The sequence below is a fragment of the Oncorhynchus masou genome, chromosome 18 (assembly GCF_036934945.1).
Source record: "Oncorhynchus masou masou isolate Uvic2021 chromosome 18, UVic_Omas_1.1, whole genome shotgun sequence".
In the NCBI taxonomy this organism is placed as follows: Eukaryota; Metazoa; Chordata; class Actinopteri; order Salmoniformes; family Salmonidae; genus Oncorhynchus; species Oncorhynchus masou.
Genome location: NC_088229.1, coordinates 72,624,745 through 72,652,456, shown reverse-complemented (window position 1 = coordinate 72,652,456; position 27,712 = coordinate 72,624,745). Strand labels below are relative to the sequence as shown.

At 45.3% G+C, this 27,712-nt stretch overlaps 1 protein-coding gene across 1 annotated transcript in view; it reads right to left on the bottom strand.

Moving 5' to 3' along the window:
- pla2g12b (phospholipase A2, group XIIB) overlaps positions 1 to 26,500 on the bottom strand; it is a 37,400-nt gene extending 10,900 nt beyond the window's left edge. Inside the window, exons 1-2 of the mRNA XM_064924431.1 lie at positions 25,689 to 26,500; positions 23,434 to 23,510 (exon numbers count right to left, since the gene is read on the bottom strand). Coding sequence (XP_064780503.1) covers positions 23,434 to 23,510; positions 25,689 to 26,397 — 786 coding nt within the window. The 5' untranslated portion in view covers positions 26,398 to 26,500. The remainder of the gene's footprint in view (positions 1 to 23,433; positions 23,511 to 25,688) is intronic.
- Positions 26,501 to 27,712: the final 1,212 nt, after the last annotated feature.

Sequence of the window (27,712 nt, the reverse complement as noted above, 5' to 3'; positions counted from 1 at the left end):
GTCTCTGTAAGACAGAGGAGGCTGCATGATAAACAGAGTCCAGTCTCTGTTAGACAGAGGAGGCTGCATGATAAACAGACCCAGTCTCTGTAACACAGAGGAGGCTGCATGATAAACAGAGTCCAGTCTCTGTTAGACAGAGGAGACTGCATGATAAACAGAGTCCAGTCTCTGTTAGACAGAGGAGGCTGCATGATAAACAGAGTCCAGTCTCTGTTAGACAGAGGAGGCTACATGATAAACAGAGTCTCTGTTAGACAGAGGAGGCTGCATGATAAACAGACCCAGTCTCTGTTAGACAGAGGAGGCTGCATGATAAACAGAGTCCAGTCTCTGTTAGACAGAGGAGGCTGTATGATAAACAGAGTCCAGTCTCTGTTAGACAGAGGAGGCTGCATGATAAACAGACCCAGTCTCTGTTAGACAGAGGAGGCTGTATGATAAACAGAGTCCAGTCTCTGTTAGACAGAGGAGGCTGTATGATAAACAGAGTCCAGTCTCTGTTAGACAGAGGAGGCTGCATGATAAACAGAGTCCAGTCTCTGTTAGACAGAGGAGGCTGCATGATAAACAGAGTCCAGTCTCTGTTAGACAGAGGAGGCTGCATGATAAACAGAGTCCAGTCTCTGTTAGACAGAGGAGGCTGTATGATAAACAGAGTCCAGTCTCTGTTAGACAGAGGAGGCTGCTTGATAAACAGAGTCCAGTCTCTGTTAGACAGAGGAGGCTGTATGATAAACAGAGTCCAGTCTCTGTTAGACAGAGGAGGCTGTATGATAGACAGAGTCCAGTCTCTGTCAGACAGAGGAGGCGGTATGATAAACAGAGTCCAGTCTCTGTGAGACAGAGGAGGCTGCATGATAAACAGAGTACAGTCTCTGTGAGACAGAGGAGGCTGCATGATAAACAGAGTCCAGTCTCTGTGAGACAGAGGAGGATGCATGATAAACAGAGTCCAGTCTCTGTTAGACAGAGGAGGCTGCATGATAAACAGAGTCCAGTCTCTGTTAGACAGAGGAGACTGCATGATAAACAGAGTCCAGTCTCTGTTAGACAGAGGAGGCTGCATGATAAACAGAGTCTCTGTTAGACAGAGGAGGCTGTATGATAAACAGAGTCCAGTCTCTGTAAGACAGAGGAGGCTGCATGATAAACAGAGTCCAGTCTCTGTTAGACAGAGGAGGCTGCATGATAAACAGACCCAGTCTCTGTAACACAGAGGAGGCTGCATGATAAACAGAGTCCAGTCTCTGTTAGACAGAGGAGACTGCATGATAAACAGAGTCCAGTCTCTGTTAGACAGAGGAGGCTGTATGATAAACAGAGTCCAGTCTCTGTGAGACAGAGGAGGCTTCATGATAAACAGAGTCCAGTCTCTGTTAGACAGAGGAGGCTGCATGATAAACAGAGTCCAGTCTCTGTTAGACAGAGGAGGCTACATGATAAACAGAGTCCAGTCTCTGTTAGACAGAGGAGGCTGCATGATAAACAGAGTCCAGTCTCTGTAAGACAGAGGAGGCTGTATGATAAACAGAGTCCAGTCTCTGTTAGACAGAGGAGGCTGTATGATAAACAGAGTCCAGTCTCTGTAACACAGAGGAGGCTGCATGATAAACAGAGTCCAGTCTCTGTTAGACAGAGGAGGCTGCATGATAAACAGAGTCCAGTCTCTGTTAGACAGAGGAGGCTGTATGATAAACAGAGTCCAGTCTCTGTAAGACAGAGGAGGCTGCATGATAAACAGAGTCCAGTCTCTGTTAGACAGAGGAGGCTGCATGATAAACAGAGTCCAGTCTCTGTAAGACAGAGGAGGCTACATGATAAACAGAGTCCAGTCTCTAAGACAGAGGAGGCTGCATGATAAACAGAGTCCAGTCTCTGTTAGACAGAGGAGGCTGTATGATAAACAGAGTCCAGTCTCTGTAAGACAGAGGAGGCTGTATGATAAACAGAGTCCAGTCTCTGTTAGACAGAGGAGGCTGCATGATAAACAGAGTCTCTGTTAGACAGAGGAGGCTGCATGATAAACAGAGTCCAGTCTCTGTTAGACAGAGGAGGCTGCATGATAAACAGAGTCCAGTCTCTGTCAGACAGAGGAGGCTGCATGATAAACAGAGTCTCTGTTAGACAGAGGAGGCTGCATGATAAACAGAGTCCAGTCTCTGTAAGACAGAGGAGGCTGTATGATAAACAGAGTCCAGTCTCTGTCAGACAGAGGAGGCTGCTTGATAAACAGAGTCCAGTCTCTGTTAGACAGAGGAGGCTGCATGATAAACAGAGTCCAGTCTCTGTTAGACAGAGGAGGCTGCATGATAAACAGAGTCCAGTCTCTGTTAGACAGAGGAGGCTGCATGATAAACAGAGTCCAGTCTCTGTTAGACAGAGGAGGCTGTATGATAAACAGAGTCCAGTCTCTGTTAGACAGAGGAGGCTGCATGATAAACAGAGTCCAGTCTCTAAGACAGAGGAGGCTACATGATAAACAGAGTCCAGTCTCTGTTAGACAGAGGAGGCTGCATGATAAACAGAGTCCAGTCTCTGTTAGACAGAGGAGGCTGTATGATAAACAGAGGAGGCTACATGATAAACAGAGTCCAGTCTCTGTTAGACAGAGGAGGCTGCATGATAAACAGAGTCCAGTCCCTGTTAGACAGAGGAGGCTGCATGGTAAACAGAGTCCAGTCTCTGTTAGACAGAGGAGGCTTCATGATAAACAGAGTCCAGTCTCTGTAAGACAGAGGAGGCTGTATGATAAACAGAGTCCAGTCTCTGTTAGGCAGAGGAGGCTGTATGATAAACAGAGGAGGCTGCATGATAAACAGAGTCCAGTCTCTGTAAGACAGAGGAGGCTGCATGATAAACAGAGTCCAGTCTCTGTTAGACAGAGGAGGCTGCATGATAAACAGAGTCCAGTCTCTGTTAGACAGAGGAGGCTTCATGATAAACAGAGTCCAGTCTCTGTTAGACAGAGGAGGCTGCAAGATAAACAGAGTCCAGTCTCTGTTAGACAGAGGAGGCTACATGATAAACAGAGTCCAGTCTCTGTTAGACAGAGGAGGCTGCATGATAAACAGAGTCCAGTCTCTGTAAGACAGAGGAGGCTGTATGATAAACAGAGTCCAGTCTCTGTTAGACAGAGGAGGCTGTATGATAAACAGAGTCCAGTCTCTGTAAGACAGAGGAGGCAGCATGATAAACAGAGTCCAGTCTCTGTTAGACAGAGGAGGCTGCATGATAAACAGAGTCCAGTCTCTGTTAGACAGAGGAGGCTGTATGATAAACAGAGTCCAGTCTCTGTAAGACAGAGGAGGCTGTATGATAAACAGAGTCCAGTCTCTGTTAGACAGAGGAGGCTGCATGATAAACAGAGTCTCTGTTAGACAGAGGAGGCTGCATGATAAACAGAGTCCAGTCTCTGTTAGACAGAGGAGGCTGTATGATAAACAGAGTCCATTCTCTGTAAGACAGAGGAGGCTGCATGATAAACAGAGTCCAGTCTCTGTTAGACAGAGGAGACTGCATGATAAACAGACCCAGTCTCTGTTAGACAGAGGAGGCTGCATGATAAACAGAGTCCAGTCTCTGTAAGACAGAGGAGGCTGCATGATAAACAGAGTCCAGTCTCTGTTAGACAGAGGAGGCTGTATGATAAACAGAGGAGGCTGCATGATAAACAGAGTCCAGTCTCTGTTAGACAGAGGAGGCTGTATGATAAACAGAGTCCAGTCTCTGTTAGACAGAGGAGGCTGTATGATAAACAGAGGAGGCTGCATGATAAACAGAGTCCAGTCTCTGTTAGACAGAGGAGGCTGCATGATAAACAGAGTACAGTCTCTGTAAGACAGAGGAGGCTGTATGATAAACAGAGTCCAGTCTCTGTTAGACAGAGGAGGCTGCATGATAAACAGAGTCCAGTCTCTGTTAGACAGAGGAGGCTGCATGATAAACAGAGTCCAGTCTCTGTTAGACAGAGGAGGCTGAATGATAAACAGAGTCCAGTCTCTGTTAGACAGAGGTGGCTGCATGATAAACAGAGTCCAGTCTCTGTTAGACAGAGGAGGCTGAATGATAAACAGAGTCCAGTCTCTGTTAGACAGAGGAGGCTGCATGATAAACAGAGTCCAGTCTCTGTTAGACAGAGGAGGCTGCATGATAAACAGAGGAGGCTGCATGATAAACAGAGTCCAGTCTCTGTTAGACAGAGGAGACTGCATGATAAACAGAGTCCAGTCTCTGTTAGACAGAGGAGGCTGCATGATAAACAGAGTCTCTGTTAGACAGAGGAGGCTGCATGATAAACAGAGTCCAGTCTCTGTTAGACAGAGGAGGCTGTATGATAAACAGAGTCCAGTCTCTGTAAGACAGAGGAGGCTGCATGATAAACAGAGTCCAGTCTCTGTAAGACAGAGGAGGCTGAATGATAAACAGAGTCCAGTCTCTGTTAGACAGAGGAGGCTGCATGATAAACAGAGTCCAGTCTCTGTAAGACAGAGGAGGCTGCATGATAAACAGAGTCCAGTCTCTGTTAGACAGAGGAGGCTGCATGATAAACAGAGTCCAGTCTCTGTTAGACAGAGGAGGCTGCATGATAAACAGAGTCCAGTCTCTGTAAGACAGAGGAGGCTGCATGATAAACAGAGTCTCTGTTAGACAGAGGAGGCTGCATGATAAACAGAGTCCAGTCTCTGTTAAACAGAGGAGGCTGTATGATAAACAGAGTCCAGTCTCTGTTAGACAGAGGAGGCTGCATGATAAACAGAGTCCAGTCTCTGTTAGACAGAGGAGGCTGCTTGATAAACAGAGTCCAGTCTCTGTTAGACAGAGGAGGCTGTATGATAAACAGAGTCCAGTCTCTGTTAGACAGAGGAGGCTGTATGATAAACAGAGTCCAGTCTCTGTTAGACAGAGGAGGCTGCATGATAAACAGAGTCCAGTCTCTGTTAGACAGAGGAGGCTGTATGATAAACAGAGTCCAGTCTCTGTTAGACAGAGGAGGCTGCATGATAAACAGAGTCCAGTCTCTGTTAGACAGAGGAGGCTACATGATAAACAGAGTCTCTGTTAGACAGAGGAGGCTGCATGATAAACAGAGTCCAGTCTCTGTTAGACAGAGGAGGCTGTATGATAAACAGAGTCCAGTCTCTGTTAGACAGAGGAGGCTGTATGATAGACAGAGTCCAGTCTCTGTTAGACAGAGGAGGCTGCATGATAAACAGACCCAGTCTCTGTTAGACAGAGGAGGCTGTATGATAAACAGAGTCCAGTCTCTGTTAGACAGAGGAGGCTGTATGATAAACAGAGTCCAGTCTCTGTTAGACAGAGGAGGCTGCATGATAAACAGAGTCCAGTCTCTGTTAGACAGAGGAGGCTGCATGATAAACAGAGTCCAGTCTCTGTTAGACAGAGGAGGCTGCATGATAAACAGAGTCCAGTCTCTGTTAGACAGAGGAGGCTGTATGATAAACAGAGTCCAGTCTCTGTTAGACAGAGGAGGCTGCATGATAAACAGAGTCCAGTCTCTGTTAGACAGAGGAGGCTGTATGATAAACAGAGTCCAGTCTCTGTTAGACAGAGGAGGCTGCATGATAAACAGAGTCCAGTCTCTAAGACAGAGGAGGCTACATGATAAACAGAGTCCAGTCTCTGTTAGACAGAGGAGGCTGCATGATAAACAGAGTCCAGTCTCTGTTAGACAGAGGAGGCTGTATGATAAACAGAGGAGGCTACATGATAAACAGAGTCCAGTCTCTGTTAGACAGAGGAGGCTGCATGATAAACAGAGTCCAGTCCCTGTTAGACAGAGGAGGCTGCATGGTAAACAGAGTCCAGTCTCTGTTAGACAGAGGAGGCTTCATGATAAACAGAGTCCAGTCTCTGTAAGACAGAGGAGGCTGTATGATAAACAGAGTCCAGTCTCTGTTAGGCAGAGGAGGCTGTATGATAAACAGAGGAGGCTGCATGATAAACAGAGTCCAGTCTCTGTAAGACAGAGGAGGCTGCATGATAAACAGAGTCCAGTCTCTGTTAGACAGAGGAGGCTGCATGATAAACAGAGTCCAGTCTCTGTTAGACAGAGGAGGCTTCATGATAAACAGAGTCCAGTCTCTGTTAGACAGAGGAGGCTGCAAGATAAACAGAGTCCAGTCTCTGTTAGACAGAGGAGGCTACATGATAAACAGAGTCCAGTCTCTGTTAGACAGAGGAGGCTGCATGATAAACAGAGTCCAGTCTCTGTAAGACAGAGGAGGCTGTATGATAAACAGAGTCCAGTCTCTGTTAGACAGAGGAGGCTGTATGATAAACAGAGTCCAGTCTCTGTAAGACAGAGGAGGCAGCATGATAAACAGAGTCCAGTCTCTGTTAGACAGAGGAGGCTGCATGATAAACAGAGTCCAGTCTCTGTTAGACAGAGGAGGCTGTATGATAAACAGAGTCCAGTCTCTGTAAGACAGAGGAGGCTGTATGATAAACAGAGTCCAGTCTCTGTTAGACAGAGGAGGCTGCATGATAAACAGAGTCTCTGTTAGACAGAGGAGGCTGCATGATAAACAGAGTCCAGTCTCTGTTAGACAGAGGAGGCTGTATGATAAACAGAGTCCATTCTCTGTAAGACAGAGGAGGCTGCATGATAAACAGAGTCCAGTCTCTGTTAGACAGAGGAGACTGCATGATAAACAGACCCAGTCTCTGTTAGACAGAGGAGGCTGCATGATAAACAGAGTCCAGTCTCTGTAAGACAGAGGAGGCTGCATGATAAACAGAGTCCAGTCTCTGTTAGACAGAGGAGGCTGTATGATAAACAGAGGAGGCTGCATGATAAACAGAGTCCAGTCTCTGTTAGACAGAGGAGGCTGTATGATAAACAGAGTCCAGTCTCTGTTAGACAGAGGAGGCTGTATGATAAACAGAGGAGGCTGCATGATAAACAGAGTCCAGTCTCTGTTAGACAGAGGAGGCTGCATGATAAACAGAGTACAGTCTCTGTAAGACAGAGGAGGCTGTATGATAAACAGAGTCCAGTCTCTGTTAGACAGAGGAGGCTGCATGATAAACAGAGTCCAGTCTCTGTTAGACAGAGGAGGCTGCATGATAAACAGAGTCCAGTCTCTGTTAGACAGAGGAGGCTGAATGATAAACAGAGTCCAGTCTCTGTTAGACAGAGGTGGCTGCATGATAAACAGAGTCCAGTCTCTGTTAGACAGAGGAGGCTGAATGATAAACAGAGTCCAGTCTCTGTTAGACAGAGGAGGCTGCATGATAAACAGAGTCCAGTCTCTGTTAGACAGAGGAGGCTGCATGATAAACAGAGGAGGCTGCATGATAAACAGAGTCCAGTCTCTGTTAGACAGAGGAGACTGCATGATAAACAGAGTCCAGTCTCTGTTAGACAGAGGAGGCTGCATGATAAACAGAGTCTCTGTTAGACAGAGGAGGCTGCATGATAAACAGAGTCCAGTCTCTGTTAGACAGAGGAGGCTGTATGATAAACAGAGTCCAGTCTCTGTAAGACAGAGGAGGCTGCATGATAAACAGAGTCCAGTCTCTGTAAGACAGAGGAGGCTGAATGATAAACAGAGTCCAGTCTCTGTTAGACAGAGAGGAGGCTGCATGATAAACAGAGTCCAGTCTCTGTAAGACAGAGGAGGCTGCATGATAAACAGAGTCCAGTCTCTGTTAGACAGAGGAGGCTGCATGATAAACAGAGTCCAGTCTCTGTTAGACAGAGGAGGCTGCATGATAAACAGAGTCCAGTCTCTGTAAGACAGAGGAGGCTGCATGATAAACAGAGTCTCTGTTAGACAGAGGAGGCTGCATGATAAACAGAGTCCAGTCTCTGTTAAACAGAGGAGGCTGTATGATAAACAGAGTCCAGTCTCTGTTAGACAGAGGAGGCTGCATGATAAACAGAGTCCAGTCTCTGTTAGACAGAGGAGGCTGCTTGATAAACAGAGTCCAGTCTCTGTTAGACAGAGGAGGCTGTATGATAAACAGAGTCCAGTCTCTGTTAGACAGAGGAGGCTGTATGATAAACAGAGTCCAGTCTCTGTTAGACAGAGGAGGCTGCATGATAAACAGAGTCCAGTCTCTGTTAGACAGAGGAGGCTGTATGATAAACAGAGTCCAGTCTCTGTTAGACAGAGGAGGCTGCATGATAAACAGAGTCCAGTCTCTGTTAGACAGAGGAGGCTACATGATAAACAGAGTCTCTGTTAGACAGAGGAGGCTGCATGATAAACAGAGTCCAGTCTCTGTTAGACAGAGGAGGCTGTATGATAAACAGAGTCCAGTCTCTGTTAGACAGAGGAGGCTGTATGATAGACAGAGTCCAGTCTCTGTTAGACAGAGGAGGCTGCATGATAAACAGACCCAGTCTCTGTTAGACAGAGGAGGCTGTATGATAAACAGAGTCCAGTCTCTGTTAGACAGAGGAGGCTGTATGATAAACAGAGTCCAGTCTCTGTTAGACAGAGGAGGCTGCATGATAAACAGAGTCCAGTCTCTGTTAGACAGAGGAGGCTGCATGATAAACAGAGTCCAGTCTCTGTTAGACAGAGGAGGCTGCATGATAAACAGAGTCCAGTCTCTGTTAGACAGAGGAGGCTGTATGATAAACAGAGTCCAGTCTCTGTTAGACAGAGGAGGCTGTATGATAAACAGAGTCCAGTCTCTGTTAGACAGAGGAGGCTGTATGATAGACAGAGTCCAGTCTCTGTCAGACAGAGGAGGCGGTATGATAAACAGAGTCCAGTCTCTGTTAGACAGAGGAGGCTGCATGATAAACAGAGTCCAGTCTCTGTGAGACAGAGGAGGCTGCATGATAAACAGAGTCCAGTCTCTGTTAGACAGAGGAGGCTGCATGATAAACAGAGTCCAGTCTCTGTGAGACAGAGGAGGCTGCATGATAAACAGAGTACAGTCTCTGTGAGACAGAGGAGGCTGCATGATAAACAGAGTCCAGTCTCTGTTAGACAGAGGAGTCTGCATGATAAACAGAGTCCAGTCTCTGTTAGACAGAGGAGGCTGCATGATAAACAGAGTCCAGTCTCTGTTAGACAGAGGAGGCTGTATGATAAACAGAGTCTCTGTTAGACAGAGGAGGCTGCATGATAAACAGACCCAGTCTCTGTAACACAGAGGAGGCTGCATGATAAACAGAGTCCAGTCTCTGTTAGACAGAGGAGACTGCATGATAAACAGAGTCCAGTCTCTGTTAGACAGAGGAGGCTGTATGATAAACAGAGTCCAGTCTCTGTGAGACAGAGGAGGCTTCATGATAAACAGAGTCCAGTCTCTGTTAGACAGAGGAGGCTGCATGATAAACAGAGTCCAGTCTCTGTTAGACAGAGGAGGCTACATGATAAACAGAGTCCAGTCTCTGTTAGACAGAGGAGGCTGCATGATAAACAGAGTCCAGTCTCTGTAAGACAGAGGAGGCTGTATGATAAACAGAGTCCAGTCTCTGTTAGACAGAGGAGGCTGCATGATAAACAGAGTCCAGTCTCTGTAACACAGAGGAGGCTGCATGATAAACAGAGTCCAGTCTCTGTTAGACAGAGGAGACTGCATGATAAACAGAGTCCAGTCTCTGTCAGACAGAGGAGGCGGTATGATAAACAGAGTCCAGTCTCTGTTAGACAGAGGAGGCTGCATGATAAACAGAGTCCAGTCTCTGTGAGACAGAGGAGGCTGCATGATAAACAGAGTCCAGTCTCTGTTAGACAGAGGAGGCTGCATGATAAACAGAGTCCAGTCTCTGTGAGACAGAGGAGGCTGCATGATAAACAGAGTACAGTCTCTGTGAGACAGAGGAGGCTGCATGATAAACAGAGTCCAGTCTCTGTTAGACAGAGGAGTCTGCATGATAAACAGAGTCCAGTCTCTGTTAGACAGAGGAGGCTGCATGATAAACAGAGTCCAGTCTCTGTTAGACAGAGGAGGCTGTATGATAAACAGAGTCTCTGTTAGACAGAGGAGGCTGCATGATAAACAGACCCAGTCTCTGTAACACAGAGGAGGCTGCATGATAAACAGAGTCCAGTCTCTGTTAGACAGAGGAGACTGCATGATAAACAGAGTCCAGTCTCTGTTAGACAGAGGAGGCTGTATGATAAACAGAGTCCAGTCTCTGTGAGACAGAGGAGGCTTCATGATAAACAGAGTCCAGTCTCTGTTAGACAGAGGAGGCTGCATGATAAACAGAGTCCAGTCTCTGTTAGACAGAGGAGGCTACATGATAAACAGAGTCCAGTCTCTGTTAGACAGAGGAGGCTGCATGATAAACAGAGTCCAGTCTCTGTAAGACAGAGGAGGCTGTATGATAAACAGAGTCCAGTCTCTGTTAGACAGAGGAGGCTGTATGATAAACAGAGTCCAGTCTCTGTAACACAGAGGAGGCTGCATGATAAACAGAGTCCAGTCTCTGTTAGACAGAGGAGACTGCATGATAAACAGAGTCCAGTCTCTGTTAGACAGAGGAGGCTGCATGATAAACAGAGTCCAGTCTCTGTTAGACAGAGGAGGCTGTATGATAAACAGAGTCCAGTCTCTGTAAGACAGAGGAGGCTGCATGATAAACAGAGTCCAGTCTCTGTTAGACAGAGGAGGCTGCATGATAAACAGAGTCCAGTCTCTGTAAGACAGAGGAGGCTACATGATAAACAGAGTCCAGTCTCTAAGACAGAGGAGGCTGCATGATAAACAGAGTCCAGTCTCTGTAAGACAGAGGAGGCTGTATGATAAACAGAGTCCAGTCTCTGTTAGACAGAGGAGGCTGCATGATAAACAGAGTCTCTGTTAGACAGAGGAGGCTGCATGATAAACAGAGTCCAGTCTCTGTTAGACAGAGGAGGCTGCATGATAAACAGAGTCCAGTCTCTGTCAGACAGAGGAGGCTGCATGATAAACAGAGTCCATTCTCTGTTAGGCAGAGGAGGCTGCATGATAAACAGAGTCCAGTCTCTGTAAGACAGAGGAGGCTGTATGATAAACAGAGTCCAGTCTCTGTCAGACAGAGGAGGCTGCTTGATAAACAGAGTCCAGTCTCTGTTAGACAGAGGAGGCTGCATGATAAACAGAGTCCAGTCTCTGTTAGACAGAGGAGGCTGCATGATAAACAGAGTCCAGTCTCTGTTAGACAGAGGAGGCTGCATGATAAACAGAGTCCAGTCTCTGTTAGACAGAGGAGGCTGTATGATAAACAGAGTCCAGTCTCTGTTAGACAGAGGAGGCTGCATGATAAACAGAGTCCAGTCTCTAAGACAGAGGAGGCTACATGATAAACAGAGTCCAGTCTCTGTTAGACAGAGGAGGCTGCATGATAAACAGAGTCCAGTCTCTGTTAGACAGAGGAGGCTGTATGATAAACAGAGGAGGCTACATGATAAACAGAGTCCAGTCTCTGTTAGACAGAGGAGGCTGCATGATAAACAGAGTCCAGTCCCTGTTAGACAGAGGAGGCTGCATGGTAAACAGAGTCCAGTCTCTGTTAGACAGAGGAGGCTTCATGATAAACAGAGTCCAGTCTCTGTAAGACAGAGGAGGCTGTATGATAAACAGAGTCCAGTCTCTGTTAGGCAGAGGAGGCTGTATGATAAACAGAGGAGGCTGCATGATAAACAGAGTCCAGTCTCTGTAAGACAGAGGAGGCTGCATGATAAACAGAGTCCAGTCTCTGTTAGACAGAGGAGGCTGCATGATAAACAGAGTCCAGTCTCTGTTAGACAGAGGAGGCTTCATGATAAACAGAGTCCAGTCTCTGTTAGACAGAGGAGGCTGCAAGATAAACAGAGTCCAGTCTCTGTTAGACAGAGGAGGCTACATGATAAACAGAGTCCAGTCTCTGTTAGACAGAGGAGGCTGCATGATAAACAGAGTCCAGTCTCTGTAAGACAGAGGAGGCTGTATGATAAACAGAGTCCAGTCTCTGTTAGACAGAGGAGGCTGTATGATAAACAGAGTCCAGTCTCTGTAAGACAGAGGAGGCTGCATGATAAACAGAGTCTCTGTTAGACAGAGGAGGCTGCATGATAAACAGAGTCCAGTCTCTGTTAGACAGAGGAGGCTGTATGATAAACAGAGTCCATTCTCTGTAAGACAGAGGAGGCTGCATGATAAACAGAGTCCAGTCTCTGTAAGACAGAGGAGGCTGCATGATAAACAGAGTCCAGTCTCTGTTAGACAGAGGAGGCTGCATGATAAACAGAGTCCAGTCTCTGTAAGACAGAGGAGGCTGTATGATAAACAGAGTCCAGTCTCTGTTAGGCAGAGGAGGCTGTATGATAAACAGAGGAGGCTGCATGATAAACAGAGTCCAGTCTCTGTTAGACAGAGGAGGCTGCATGATAAACAGAGTCCAGTCTCTGTTAGACAGAGGAGGCTGCATGATAAACAGAGTCCAGTCTCTGTTAGACAGAGGAGGCTGCATGATAAACAGAGTCCAGTCTCTGTCAGACAGAGGAGGCTGTATGATAAACAGAGTCCAGTCTCTGTCAGACAGAGGAGGCTGTATGATAAACAGAGTCCAGTCTCTGTTAGACAGAGGAGGCTGCATGATAAACAGAGGAGGCTGCATGATAAACAGAGTCCAGCCTCTGTTAGACAGAGGAGGCTGCATGATAAACAGAGTCCAGTCTCTGTCAGACAGAGGAGGCTGTATGATAAACAGAGTCCAGTCTCTGTTAGACAGAGGAGGCTGCATGATAAACAGAGTCCAGTCTCTGTTAGACAGAGGAGGCTGCATGATAAACAGAGTCCAGTCTCTGTTAGACAGAGGAGGCTGCATGATAAACAGAGTCCAGTCTCTGTTAGACAGAGGAGGCTGCATGATAAACAGAGTCCAGTCTCTGTTAGACAGAGGAGGCTGCATGATAAACAGAGTCCAGTCTCTGTTAGACAGAGGAGGCTGCATGATAAACAGAGGCCAGTCTCTGTCAGACAGAGGAGGCTGCATGATAAACAGAGTCCAGTCTCTGTTAGACAGAGGAGGCTGCATGATAAACAGAGTCCAGTCTCTGTTAGACAGAGGAGGCTGTATGATAAACAGAGTCCAGTCTCTGTTAGACAGAGGATACTGCATGATAAACAGAGTCCAGTCTCTGTTAGACAGAGGAGGCTGTATGATAAACAGAGGAGGCTGCATGATAAACAGAGTCCAGTCTCTGTTAGACAGAGGAGGCTGAATGATAAACAGAGTCCAGTCTCTGTTAGACAGAGGTGGCTGCATGATAAACAGAGTCCAGTCTCTGTTAGACAGAGGAGGCTGAATGATAAACAGAGTCCAGTCTCTGTTAGACAGAGGAGGCTGCATGATAAACAGAGTCCAGTCTCTGTAAGACAGAGGAGGCTACATGATAAACAGAGTCCAGTCTCTGTTAGACAGAGGAGGCTGCATGATAAACAGAGTCCAGTCTCTGTTAGACAGAGGAGGCTTCATGATAAACAGAGTCCAGTCTCTGTTAGACAGAGGAGGCTGTATGATAAACAGAGTCCAGTCTCTGTTAGACAGAGGAGGCTGAATGATAAACAGAGTCCAGTCTCTGTTAGACAGAGGAGGCTGCATGATAAACAGAGTCCAGTCTCTGTTAGACAGAGGAGGCTGCATGATAAACAGAGTCCAGTCTCTGTAAGACAGAGGAGGCTGCATGATAAACAGAGTCCAGTCTCTGTTAGACAGAGGAGGCTGTATGATAAACAGAGTCCAGTCTCTGTTAGACAGAGGAGGCTGCATGATAAACAGAGTCCAGTCTCTGTTAGACAGAGGAGGCTGCATGATAAACAGAGTCCAGTCTCTGTTAGACAGAGGAGGCTGCATGATAAACAGAGTCTCTGTTAGACAGAGGAGGCTGCTTGATAAACAGAGTCCAGTCTCTGTTAGACAGAGGAGGCTGTATGATAAACAGAGTCCAGTCTCTGTTAGACAGAGGACGCTGTATGATAAACAGAGTCCAGTCTCTGTTAGACAGAGGAGGCTGTATGATAGACAGAGTCCAGTCTCTGTTAGACAGAGGAGGCTGCATGATAAACAGACCCAGTCTCTGTTAGACAGAGGAGGCTGCATGATAAACAGAGTCCAGTCTCTGTTAGACAGAGGAGGCTGCATGATAAACAGAGTCCAGTCTCTGTTAGACAGAGGAGGCTGCATGATAAACAGAGTCCAGTCTCTGTTAGACAGAGGAGGCTGTATGATAAACAGAGTCCAGTCTCTGTTAGACAGAGGAGGCTGCATGATAAACAGAGTCCAGTCTCTAAGACAGAGGAGGCTACATGATAAACAGAGTCCAGTCTCTGTTAGACAGAGGAGGCTGCATGATAAACAGAGTCCAGTCTCTGTAAGACAGAGGAGGCTGTATGATAAACAGAGGAGGCTACATGATAAACAGAGTCCAGTCTCTGTTAGACAGAGGAGGCTGCATGATAAACAGAGTCCAGTCCCTGTTAGACAGAGGAGGCTGCATGGTAAACAGAGTCCAGTCTCTGTTAGACAGAGGAGGCTTCATGATAAACAGAGTCCAGTCTCTGTAAGACAGAGGAGGCTGTATGATAAACAGAGTCCAGTCTCTGTTAGGCAGAGGAGGCTGTATGATAAACAGAGGAGGCTGCATGATAAACAGAGTCCAGTCTCTGTAAGACAGAGGAGGCTGCATGATAAACAGAGTCCAGTCTCTGTTAGACAGAGGAGGCTGCATGATAAACAGAGTCCAGTCTCTGTTAGACAGAGGAGGCTGCATGATAAACAGAGTCCAGTCTCTGTTAGACAGAGGAGGCTGCATGATAAACAGAGTCCAGTCTCTGTTAGACAGAGGAGGCTGCATGATAAACAGAGTCCAGTCTCTGTCAGACAGAGGAGGCTGTATGATAAACAGAGTCCAGTCTCTGTTAGACAGAGGAGGCTGCATGATAAACAGAGTCCAGTCTCTGTTAGACAGAGGAGGCTGCATGATAAACAGAGTCCAGTCTCTGTTAGACAGAGGAGGCTGCATGATAAACAGAGTCCAGTCTCTGTCAGACAGAGGAGGCTGTATGATAAACAGAGTCCAGTCTCTGTTAGACAGAGGAGGCTGCATGATAAACAGAGTCCAGTCTCTGTCAGACAGAGGAGGCTGTATGATAAACAGAGTCCAGTCTCTGTTAGACAGAGGAGGCTGCATGATAAACAGAGGAGGCTGCATGATAAACAGAGTCCAGCCTCTGTTAGACAGAGGAGGCTGCATGATAAACAGAGTCCAGTCTCTGTCAGACAGAGGAGGCTGTATGATAAACAGAGTCCAGTCTCTGTTAGACAGAGGAGGCTGCATGATAAACAGAGTCTCTGTTAGACAGAGGAGGCTGCATGATAAACAGAGGAGGCTGCATGATAAACAGAGTCCAGTCTCTGTTAGACAGAGGAGGCTGAATGATAAACAGAGTCCAGTCTCTGTTAGACAGAGGATACTGCATGATAAACAGAGTCCAGTCTCTGTTAGACAGAGGAGGCTGTATGATAAACAGAGGAGGCTGCATGATAAACAGAGTCCAGTCTCTGTTAGACAGAGGAGGCTGAATGATAAACAGAGTCCAGTCTCTGTTAGACAGAAGTGGCTGCATGATAAACAGAGTCCAGTCTCTGTTAGACAGAGGAGGCTGAATGATAAACAGAGTCCAGTCTCTGTTAGACAGAGGAGGCTGCATGATAAACAGAGTCCAGTCTCTGTAAGACAGAGGAGGCTACATGATAAACAGAGTCCAGTCTCTGTTAGACAGAGGAGGCTGCATGATAAACAGAGTCCAGTCTCTGTTAGACAGAGGAGGCTGCATGATAAACAGAGTCCAGTCTCTGTTAGACAGAGGAGGCTTCATGATAAACAGAGTCCAGTCTCTGTTAGACAGAGGAGGCTGTATGATAAACAGAGTCCAGTCTCTGTTAGACAGAGGAGGCTGCATGATAAACAGAGTCTCTGTTAGACAGAGGAGGCTGCATGATAAACAGAGTCCAGTCTCTGTTAGACAGAGGAGGCTGAATGATAAACAGAGTCCAGTCTCTGTTAGACAGAGGTGGCTGCATGATAAACAGAGTCCAGTCTCTGTTAGACAGAGGAGGCTGAATGATAAACAGAGTCCAGTCTCTGTTAGACAGAGGAGGCTGCATGATAAACAGAGTCCAGTCTCTGTTAGACAGAGGAGGCTGCATGATAAACAGAGTCCAGTCTCTGTTAGACAGAGGAGGCTGCATGATAAACAGAGTCTCTGTTAGACAGAGGAGGCTGCATGATAAACAGAGTCCAGTCTCTGTAAGACAGAGGAGGCTGCATGATAAACAGAGTCCAGTCTCTGTTAGACAGAGGAGGCTGTATGATAAACAGAGTCCAGTCTCTGTTAGACAGAGGAGGCTGCATGATAAACAGAGTCCAGTCTCTGTTAGACAGAGGAGGCTGCATGATAAACAGAGTCCAGTCTCTGTTAGACAGAGGAGGCTGCATGATAAACAGAGTCCAGTCTCTGTCAGACAGAGGAGGCTGCATGATAAACAGAGTCTCTGTTAGACAGAGGAGGCTGCTTGATAAACAGAGTCCAGTCTCTGTTAGACAGAGGAGGCTGTATGATAAACAGAGTCCAGTCTCTGTTAGACAGAGGACGCTGTATGATAAACAGAGTCCAGTCTCTGTTAGACAGAGGAGGCTGCATGATAAACAGACCCAGTCTCTGTTAGACAGAGGAGGCTGCATGATAAACAGAGTCCAGTCTCTGTTAGACAGAGGAGGCTGCATGATAAACAGAGTCCAGTCTCTGTTAGACAGAGGAGGCTGCATGATAAACAGAGGAGGCTGCATGATAAACAGAGTCCAGTCTCTGTAAGACAGAGGAGGCTGCATGATAAACAGAGTCCAGTCTCTGTTAGACAGAGGAGGCTGCATGATAAACAGAGGAGGCTGCATGATAAACAGAGTCCAGTCTCTGTTAGACAGAGGAGGCTGCATGATAAACAGACCCAGTCTCTGTTAGACAGAGGAGGCTGCATGATAAACAGAGTCTCTGTTAGACAGAGGAGGCTGCATGATAAACAGAGTCCAGTCTCTGTTAGACAGAGGAGGCTGCATGATAAACAGAGTCCAGTCTCTGTAAGACAGAGGAGGCTGCATGATAAACAGAGTCCAGTCTCTGTTAGACAGAGGAGGCTGCATGATAAACAGAGTCTCTGTTAGACAGAGGAGGCTGCATGATAAACAGAGTCCAGTCTCTGTTAGACAGAGGAGGTTGTATGATAAACAGAGTCCAGTCTCTGTAAGACAGAGGAGGCTGCATGATAAACAGAGTCCAGTCTCTGTAAGACAGAGGAGGCTGCATGATAAACAGAGTCCAGTCTCTGTTAGACAGAGGAGGCTGCATGATAAACAGAGTCCAGTCTCTGTTAGGCAGAGGAGGCTGTATGATAAACAGAGGAGGCTGCATGATAAACAGAGTCCAGTCTCTGTAAGACAGAGGAGGCTACATGATAAACAGAGTCCAGTCTCTAAGACAGAGGAGGCTGCATGATAAACAGAGTCCAGTCTCTGTAAGACAGAGGAGGCTGCATGATAAACAGAGTCCAGTCTCTGTCAGACAGAGGAGGCTGTATGATAAACAGAGTCCAGTCTCTGTTAGACAGAGGAGGCTACATGATAAACAGAGTCCAGTCTCTGTCAGACAGAGGAGGCTGTATGATAAACAGAGTCCAGTCTCTGTTAGACAGAGGAGGCTGCATGATAAACAGAGTCTCTGTTAGACAGAGGAGGCTGCATGATAAACAGAGTCCAGTCTCTGTTAGACAGAGGAGGCTGTATGATAAACAGAGTCCAGTCTCTGTCAGACAGAGGAGGCTGCATGATAAACAGAGTCCAGTCTCTGTAAGACAGAGGAGGCTGCATGATAAACAGAGTCCAGTCTCTGTTAGACAGAGGAGGCTGCATGATAAACAGAGGCCAGTCTCTGTCAGACAGAGGAGGCTGTATGATAAACAGAGTCCAGTCTCTGTTAGACAGAAGAGGCTGTATGATAAACAGAGTCCAGTCTCTGTTAGACAGAGGAGGCTGCATGATAAACAGAGTCCAGTCTCTGTAAGACAGAGGAGGCTGCATGATAAACAGAGTCCAGTCTCTGTAAGACAGAGGAGGCTGCATGATAAACAGAGTCCAGTCTCTGTTAGACAGAGGAGGCTGTATGATAAACAGAGTCCAGTCTCTGTAAGACAGAGGAGGCTGCATGATAAACAGAGGAGGCTGCATGATAAACAGAGTCCAGTCTCTGTTAGACAGAGGAGGCTGCATGATAAACAGAGTCCAGTCTCTGTTAGACAGAGGAGGCTGCATGATAAACAGAGTCTCTGTTAGACAGAGGAGGCTGCTTGATAAACAGAGTCCAGTCTCTGTTAGACAGAGGAGGCTGCATGATAAACAGAGTCCAGTCTCTGTTAGACAGAGGAGGCTGCATGATAAACAGTCCAGTCTCTGTTAAACAGAGGAGGCTGCATGATAAACAGAGTCCAGTCTCTGTTAGACAGAGGAGGCTGCATGATAAACAGAGTCCAGTCTCTGTTAGACAGAGGAGGCTGCATGATAAACAGAGGAGGCTGCATGATAAACAGAGTCCAGTCTCTGTTAGACAGAGGAGGCTGCATGATAAACAGAGGAGGCTGCATGATAAACAGAGTCCAGTCTCTGTTAGACAGAGGAGGCTGCATGATAAACAGAGTCCAGTCTCTGTTAGACAGAGGAGGCTGTATGATAAACACAGTCCAGTCTCTGTGAGACAGAGGAGGCTGCATGATAAACAGAGTCCAGTCTCTGTTAGACAGAGGAGGCTGTATGATAAACACAGTCCAGTCTCTGTGAGACAGAGGAGGCTGTATGATAAACAGAGTCCAGTCTCTGTTAAACAGAGGAGGCTGCATGATAAACACAGTCCAGTCTCTGTGAGACAGAGGAGGCTGTATGATAAACAGAGTCCAGTCTCTGTTAGACAGAGGAGGCTGCATGATAAACAGAGTCTCTGTAAGACAGAGGAGGCTGCATGATAAACAGAGTCTCTGTAAGACAGAGGAGGCTGTATGATAAACAGAACAGGCTGCATGATAAACAGAGTCCAGTCTCTGTTAGACAGAGGAGGATGCATGATAAACAGAGTCCAGTCTCTGTTAGACAGAGGCTGCATGATAAACAGAGTCCAGTCTCTGTTAGACAGAGGAGGCTGCATGATAAACAGAGTCCAGTCTCTGTTAGACAGAGGAGGCTGCATGATAAACAGAGTCTCTGTTAGACAGAGGAGGCTGCATGATAAACAGAGTCCAGTCTCTGTCAGACAGAGGAGGCTGCATGATAAACAGAGTCCAGTCTCTGTAAGACAGAGGAGGATGCATGATAAACAGAGTCCAGTCTCTGTTAGACAGAGGAGGCTGCATGATAAACAGAGTCCAGTCTCTGTTAGACAGAGGAGGCTGCATGATAAACAGAGTCCAGTCTCTGTTAAACAGAGGAGGCTGCATGATAAACAGAGTCCAGTCTCTGTTAGACAGAGGAGGCTGCATGATAAACAGAGTCTCTGTAAGACAGAGGAGGCTGCATGATAAACAGAGTCCAGTCTCTGTCAGACAGAGGAGGCTGCATGATAAACAGAGTCCAGTCTCTGTAAGACAGAGGAGGCTGCATGATAAACAGAGTCCAGTCTCTGTTAGACAGAGGAGGCTGTATGATAAACAGAGTCCAGTCTCTGTTAGACAGAGGAGGCTGCATGATAAACAGAGTCCAGTCTCTGTTAGACAGAAGAGGCTGCATGATAAACAGAGTCCAGTCTCTGTTAGACAGAGGAGGCTGCATGATAAACAGAGTCCAGTCCCTGTTAGACAGAGGAGGCTGCATGATAAACAGAGTACAGTCTCTGTTAGACAGAGGAGGCTGCATGATAAACAGAGTCCAGTCTCTGTTAGACAGAGGAGGCTGCATGATAAACAGAGTCTCTGTTAGACAGAGGAGGCTGCATGATAAACAGAGTCCAGTCTCTGTTAGACAGAGGAGGCTGCATGATAAACAGAGGAGGCTGCATGATAAACAGAGTCCAGTCTCTGTTAGACAGAGGAGGCTGCATGATAAACAGAGGAGGCTGCATGATAAACAGAGTCCAGTCTCTGTTAGACAGAGGAGGCTGCATGATAAACAGAGTCCAGTCTCTGTTAGACAGAGGAGGCTGCATGATAAACAGAGTCCAGTCTCTGTTAGACAGAGGAGGCTGCATGATAAACAGAGTCCAGTCTCTGTTAAACAGAGGAGGCTGCATGATAAACAGAGTCCAGTCTCTGTTAGACAGAGGAGGCTGCATGATAAACAGAGTCCAGTCTCTGTTAGACAGAGGAGGCTGCATGATAAACAGAGGAGGCTGCATGATAAACAGAGTCCAGTCTCTGTTAGACAGAGGAGGCTGCATGATAAACAGAGGAGGCTGCATGATAAACAGAGTCCAGTCTCTGTTAGACAGAGGAGGCTGCATGATAAACAGAGTCCAGTCTCTGTTAGACAGAGGAGGCTGCATGATAAACAGAGTCCAGTCTCTGTTAAACAGAGGAGGCTGCATGATAAACAGAGTCCAGTCTCTGTTAGACAGAGGAGGCTGCATGATAAACAGAGTCCAGTCTCTGTTAGACAGAGGAGGCTGCATGATAAACAGAGGAGGCTGCATGATAAACAGAGTCCAGTCTCTGTTAGACAGAGGAGGATGCATGATAAACAGAGTCCAGTCTCTGTCAGACAGAGGAGGCTGCATGATAAACAGAGTCCAGTCTCTGTTAGACAGAGGAGGCTGCATGATAAACAGAGTCCAGTCTCTGTTAGACAGAGGAGGCTGCATGATAAATGGAGGAGGTTAGGGATTTATACACTATATAGGGATTTACAAATTATATTGGGATTTATACACTATATAGGGATTTATACACTATATAGGGATTTATACACTCTATATGGATGCATACTCTATATAGGTATTTATACACTATATATGGATGTATACTCTACATAGGGATTTATACATTATATAGTGATTTCTGCACTATATAAGGATTTATACACTATATAGTGATTTCTATACTATATAGGGATTTATACACTCTATATGGATGCATACTCTACATAGGGATTTATACACTCTATATGGATGTATACTCTACATAGGGATTTATACACTACATTTTTTTATTTATATTTCACCTTTATTTAACCAGGTAGGTCAGTTGAGAACAAGTTCTCATTTACAACTGCAACCTGGCCAAGATAAAGCAGTGAGACACAAACAGAGTAATACATAATCAAACATACAGTCAAAAACACAATAGAAAAGAAAAATATAAAAATCTATGAACAGTGTGTGCAAATGTAGAAGAGTAGGGAGGTAAGGCAATAAATAGGCCATAGAGGCAAAATAATTACAATTTAACATTAATACTGGAGTGATAGATGTGCAGATGATGATGTGCAAGTCGAGATACCGGGGTGCAAAAGAGCAAGAAGCTAAGTAATAATATGGGGATGAGGTAGTTGGGTGGGTTATTTACAGATTGGCTGTGTACAGGTACAGTGATCGGTAAGCTGCTCAGACAGCTGATGCTTAAAGTTAGAGGGGGAGATATGACTCCAGCTTCAGAGATTTTGGCAATTCGTTCCAGTCATTAGCAGCAGAGAACTGGAAGGAAAGGCGGCCAAAGGAAGTGTTGGCTTTGGGGATGACCAGTGAAATATACCTGCTGGAGTGCATGCTACGGGTGGGTGTTGCAATGGTGACCAGTGAACTGAGATAAGGTGGGGCTGTACTTAGCAAAGACTTATAGATGACCTGGAGCCAGTGGGTTTGGCGACAGATATGTAGTGAGGGCCAGCCGACTAGCGCGTACAGGTTGCAGTGGTGGGTAGTATATGGGGATTTGGTGACAAAACGGATGGCACTGTGATTGACTGCATCCAATTTTCTGAGTAGAGTGTTGGAGGCTATTTTGTAAATGACATCGCCGAAGTCGAGGATCGGTAGGATGGTCAGTTTTACGAGGGTATGTTTGGCGGCATGAGTGACAGAGACTTTGTTACGAAATAGGAAGCCAATCCTAGATTTAATTTTGGATTGGAGATACTTAATGTGAGTCTGGAAGGAGAGGTTACAGTCTAACCAGACACCTAGGTATTTGTAGTTGTCCACATATTCTAGGTCAGAACCGTCCCGAGTAGTGATGCTAGTCGGACGGGAGGGTGCGGGCAGAAATCGGTTGAAGAGCATCCTCTTAGTTTTACTAGCATTTAAAAGCAGTTAGAGGCCACGTAAGGAGAGTTGTATGGCATTGAAGCTTGTTTGGAGGTTTGTTAGCACAGTGTCCAAAGAAGGGCCAGAAGTATACAGAATGGTGTCGTCTGCATAGAGGTGGATCAGAGAATCACCCGCAGTATGAGCGACATCATTGATGTATTCAGAGAAGAGAGTCGGCCCGAGGATTGAACCCTGTGGCACCCCAATAGAGACTGTCAGATGTCCGGACAACAGGCCCTCCAGGTTGACACACTGAACTCTGAGAAGTAGTTGGTGAACCAGGCGAGGCAATCATTTGAGAAACCAAGGCTATTGAGTCTGACGATAAGGATGCGTGATTGACAGAGTCGAAAGCCTTGGCCAGGTCGATGAATACAGCTGCACAGTATTGTCTCTTATCGATGGCGGTTATGATATCGTTTAGGACCTTGAGCGTGGCTGAGGTGCACCCGTGACCAGCTCGGAAACTAGATTGCATCATGGAGAAGGTACGTGGGATTCGAAATGGACGGTGATCTGTTTGTTAACTTTCAAAGATTTTAGAAAGGCAGGGCAGGATGGATGCAGGTCTATAACTGTTTGGGTCTAGAGTGTCTCCCCCTTAGAAGAGGGGATGACTGCGGCAGCTTTCCAATCTTTGGGGATCTCAGACAGGATTTATATATAAGGATGTATACACTATATAGGGATTTATACACTATATAGGGATTTATACACTATGAAGGAATTTATATACTATATAGGGATTTATACTCTACATGGGGATTTATACACTATATAGGAATTTATAAACTATATAGGGATTTATACTCTACATGGGGATTTATACATAGGGATTTATACATAGGGATTTATACACTATATAGTGATGTATACTCTACATATTTAAAAAGCTTCAGCTTGTCACCATAGGAGAACCCTTATCACTCCATGTAGAACCCTTTTGACTTCAGATAGAACCCTTTCGACTCCAGGTAGAACCCTTTTGGGTTCCATGTAGAACCCTTTCCACAGAGGGTTCTATATACAGCCCTAAACGTCTAATATGTATTGTATGAATAAACAGCAGGCTTCAGTTTACGTATTAGCACTGTATAACAAACAGCCTGTAGTTAGTGACAGGAAACATACAGTGTCTGGTACCTGGAATCCTAGGAGGTTGGAGCTGCAACCGTTGGGCTCTGGGGTCACGTAACCATAGCGATGCACAGGTGTTTTACCTGATAAGGAAATATAAACAACTTTTAATCCAAATCGTGTGCAGATTATCCAAATATTAATTAAGAGAAGTTGTTATCAATATTAATTTAACGTTCAGCACTCTATGGTGACATTTATTGATGGGACCTTTTAAAAGTACTTCAGCAAAATATCTATTTTACAGTTCTATTAGTTATCCCCATTCCAGTGTCCATACTAGTATATGGTACTACTCTACTGATATCCATAATAGCCTTAACTTTAGGATATGGAGAAATGTATTAGGCTAGTGTGGATATTGGAACGTAGCGTAGTCATGGTGATTATATCCTAGCACATTCTCAGAATGTGTTGGGTATGCTACTCTACTGATATCCATAATAGCCTTAACTTTAGGATATGGAGAAATGTATTAGGCTAGTGTGGATATTGGAACGTAGCGTAGTCATGGTGATTATATCCTAGCACATTCTCAGAATGTGTTGGGTATGCTACTCTACTGATATCCATAATAGCCTTAATTTTAGGATATGGAGAAATGTATTAGGCTAGTGTGGATATTGGAACGTAGCGTAGTCATGGTGATTATATCGTAGCACATTCTCAGAATGTGTTGGGTATGCTACTCTACTGATATCCATAATAGCCGTAACTTTAGGATATGGAGAAATGTATTAGGCTAGTGTGGATATTGGAACGTAGCGTAGTCATGGTGATTATATCCTAGCACATTCTCAGAATGTGTTGGGTATGCTACTCTACTGATATCCATAATAGCCTTAACTTTAGGATATGGAGAAATGTATTAGGCTAGCGTGGATATTGGAATTGAACCTGTAGGTCATGCTGTACTAAGTATAGTCTGATGGGTACTATGCCTCAGTCATCTGGTCAATCTGTATCACTGATACTCACTGAAGTGATCTATTATTAATGTAATGTAAACATGTTAACACTGACCTCGGCTATACCTCTCTCATCAATATCACAGATGGATAACATAAGAAAATACGGTCCATTGACGAATGGGCCTCATGTTAGTAAACAGCCAAACAGTTCAATCAATTACTATTGACAAAAGTATGATAAACAGATGAACACAGAGGGGAGAAAGAGACAGAGAGAAGCCTAACTGGTGGTCTTCATTTGTAATAGCCTGAATGGGTACAATGTGATCTGTTATTTAGGAAATCAAGTTTGACTCGATACTGGATCAAGGATAGCAGTCAGCATCTAGGTTTTAGTTACATTCAGCATCTTGGTTTTAGTTACATTCAGCATCTTGGTTTTAGTTACATTCAGCATCTAGGTTTTAGTTACATTCAGCATCTTGGTTTTAGTTACATTCAGCATCTTGGTTTTAGTTACATTCAGCATCTAGGTTTTAGTTACATTCAGCATCTTGGTTTTAGTTATATTCAGCATCTAGGTTTTAGTTACATTCAGCATCTTGGTTTTAGTTACATTCAGCATCTTGGTTTTAGTTACATTCAGCATCTAGGTTTTAGTTACATTCCACATCTTGGTTTTGGTTACATTCAGCATCTTGGTTTTGGTTACATTCAGCATCTTGGTTTTGGTTACATTCAGCATCTTGGTTTTGGTTACATTCAGCATCTTGGTTTTAGTTACATTCAGCATCTAGGTTTTAGTTATATTCAGCATCTAGGTTTTAGTTACATTCAGCATCTTGGTTTTAGTTACATTCAGCATCTAGGTTTTAGTTACATTCCACATCTTGGTTTTGGTTACATTCAGCATCTTGGTTTTGGTTACATTCAGCATCTTGGTTTTGGTTACATTCAGCATCTTGGTTTTGGTTACATTCAGCATCTTGGTTTTAGTTACATTCAGCATCTAGTTTTTAGTTACATTCCGCATCTAGTTTTTAGTTACATTCCGCATCTTGGTTTTAGTTACATTCAGCATCTAGGTTTTAGTTACATTCAGCATCTAGGTTTTAGTTACATTCAGCATCTAGGTTTTAGTTACATTCAGCATCTAGGTTTTAGTTTCATTCGGGGCTTGAATTCATCGCGGAAGTTCAGCACTATAGCACAATTGATGTTTAAAGGCAATGTTATCGCATTTGCGGAGACTGCATTCACACGGCCAACGCTGGTAAATGCTGCACATGTCGGCTCAATCTGAAATTACCTTTAAATTTCAATTACACATAACCCCCGTCTCCTCCTTACCGTATTTGCACTTGTATTGACACACTCCATTGCGTCCCCCCATCAGTTCCACAAGAGAGTCAAAGTATCCGTTGGCTGCCTGGAGGCTCTCTCTGACGGAAGCCAACCCCCATCCAGAGTCCTCTTCCTGGGTTTCGAAGACAAGTATCTCAGAGCTGGCTGGATCCTCCCCTGGAGCATCTGCCTCTTCAATGGGCTCCTCCACTGCCTTCCCAAGGGTCTCCCCGTCAGCCAACTCTTTCAAGATGGCGTCTTGAATCTCTGTCTCTTCAGCGAGGTCTTCCTTCTCCACCCGGGCAGACAACTCTTTAATCATTGCTTCTGTTATCAGGGCCTCTTGTTCTTCTTCTGTTATGATAAAGGCGTCTACAGGGGCATCTGCTACCAGAGCATCAGCACCTGGGGTGTCCTCAACCGGCTCTTCAGCTACAACCTCGTCAGCTACAGCGGCATCTGTAACAGGCTCATTTGTCACTAGGGCTTCTGCCTCAGCCTCAGCTGAAGGAGTATCATCAACGACCGGGCCACCTGCCCGCACGGTATCAACCTCCGACGGAACACCTACAGCAGCAGAGGGGGCAACCCTGAACGTGGTCGGAACAGCAGGAGGGTCGTCCTCGTCGCGGGTTGTCCTCCTGACCAGAGAAGCAGACATCCCAGAGGAGAGGCAGATGAAGAGCAGGAGGAAGGATAAGGTACGGGGAAGCATGGTGGCCTGGTAGAAAGTCACCGCGCAGGTTCGTCTGGGAGGGAGACGTCCACATTTAAACAGACTCTGAGAGTACTGACTGTGTCTGTGTGAGAGGTAGAGAGGACTTTGGCCACTGATTAGGTCAGGGAGACAGCAAGGCACAGGCAAATCGATGCTGGGTTCAAAGGTCAATAATCCTTTCCTGACGTTGATCCAATGATCTTTAAATATGTTTTAACCACTCAAAAAGACAGCCAGAACTGTGTTTTCCACCATCCTCTTCACCACCCTGTGAAGTGTTTCATAACTTATTTCATCTATAGCCTAAATTAAAGCTTTCCCCGAGTCGTAATGGGAGGACCACACACCATATCATCGCGTGACTCCCAAGTTTACCCGGATATAAAGGTTATTTTTTTTATCAATATTTGCGCAGGAAGTCGTTTCCACCGCCATTTCACTCGTAATTAATATAGACTGAGGATTGGAAACATGGTTGCACGCAGCGTAATGACGTGTGTGTGCTGAGGTGTAGTGGACTGTCCAGCAGGACTGAAGAGAAGCGTTGCTGATTGGTTACCATGGTTATTCCATGGTTATTTATTGGCCCCGAAAGTTTAGGATATCACCTTAGTTTTGTTGATGTCGTTGATCTCTCGTTGACTTCATGCTCCCCTATACCTTGTTTTAAGTAATCTCATCACTTACATTTAATCAGTGTGAACTAATTAAGACCACATTGACTCCAATGTGTAGCTTTATAAGTAACAAAATCACATTTGTGATAAGGTGATCTCAGAATCGTGTCTCTGATTAGCCAATCATATATAACGTCTTTGAGACATAGAGGTAGAATGACTAGATTGTATTTCTATATTTGAGACATAGAGGTAGAATGACTAGATTGTATTTCTATATTTGAGACATAGAGGTAGAATGACTAGATTGTATTTCTATATTTGAGACAGAGGTAGAATGAACAGATTTTTTTTCTATATTTCAGACAGAGGTAGAATGACTAGATTACATTTCTATATTTGAGACATAGAGGTAGAATGACTAGATTGCATTTCTATATTTGAGACATAGAGGTAGAATGACTAGATTGTATTTCTATATTTTATTGGTTTCAGGCATTCCGTAAAGTTGTCTTGTATTCCATTTGTACTATTTCAATCAATTATTTGTATTCATATTGAAAATGAATATTATTACCAGGAATGGAAAATAAGATGGCCCTTTTCAAATATCGCAAGGCACAGATTTGTGGGGCGAATGGGCTAGTAGAAATCACAGTCTAACTCATCCGACAGTCCGGTGCCCAAAGTCCTGA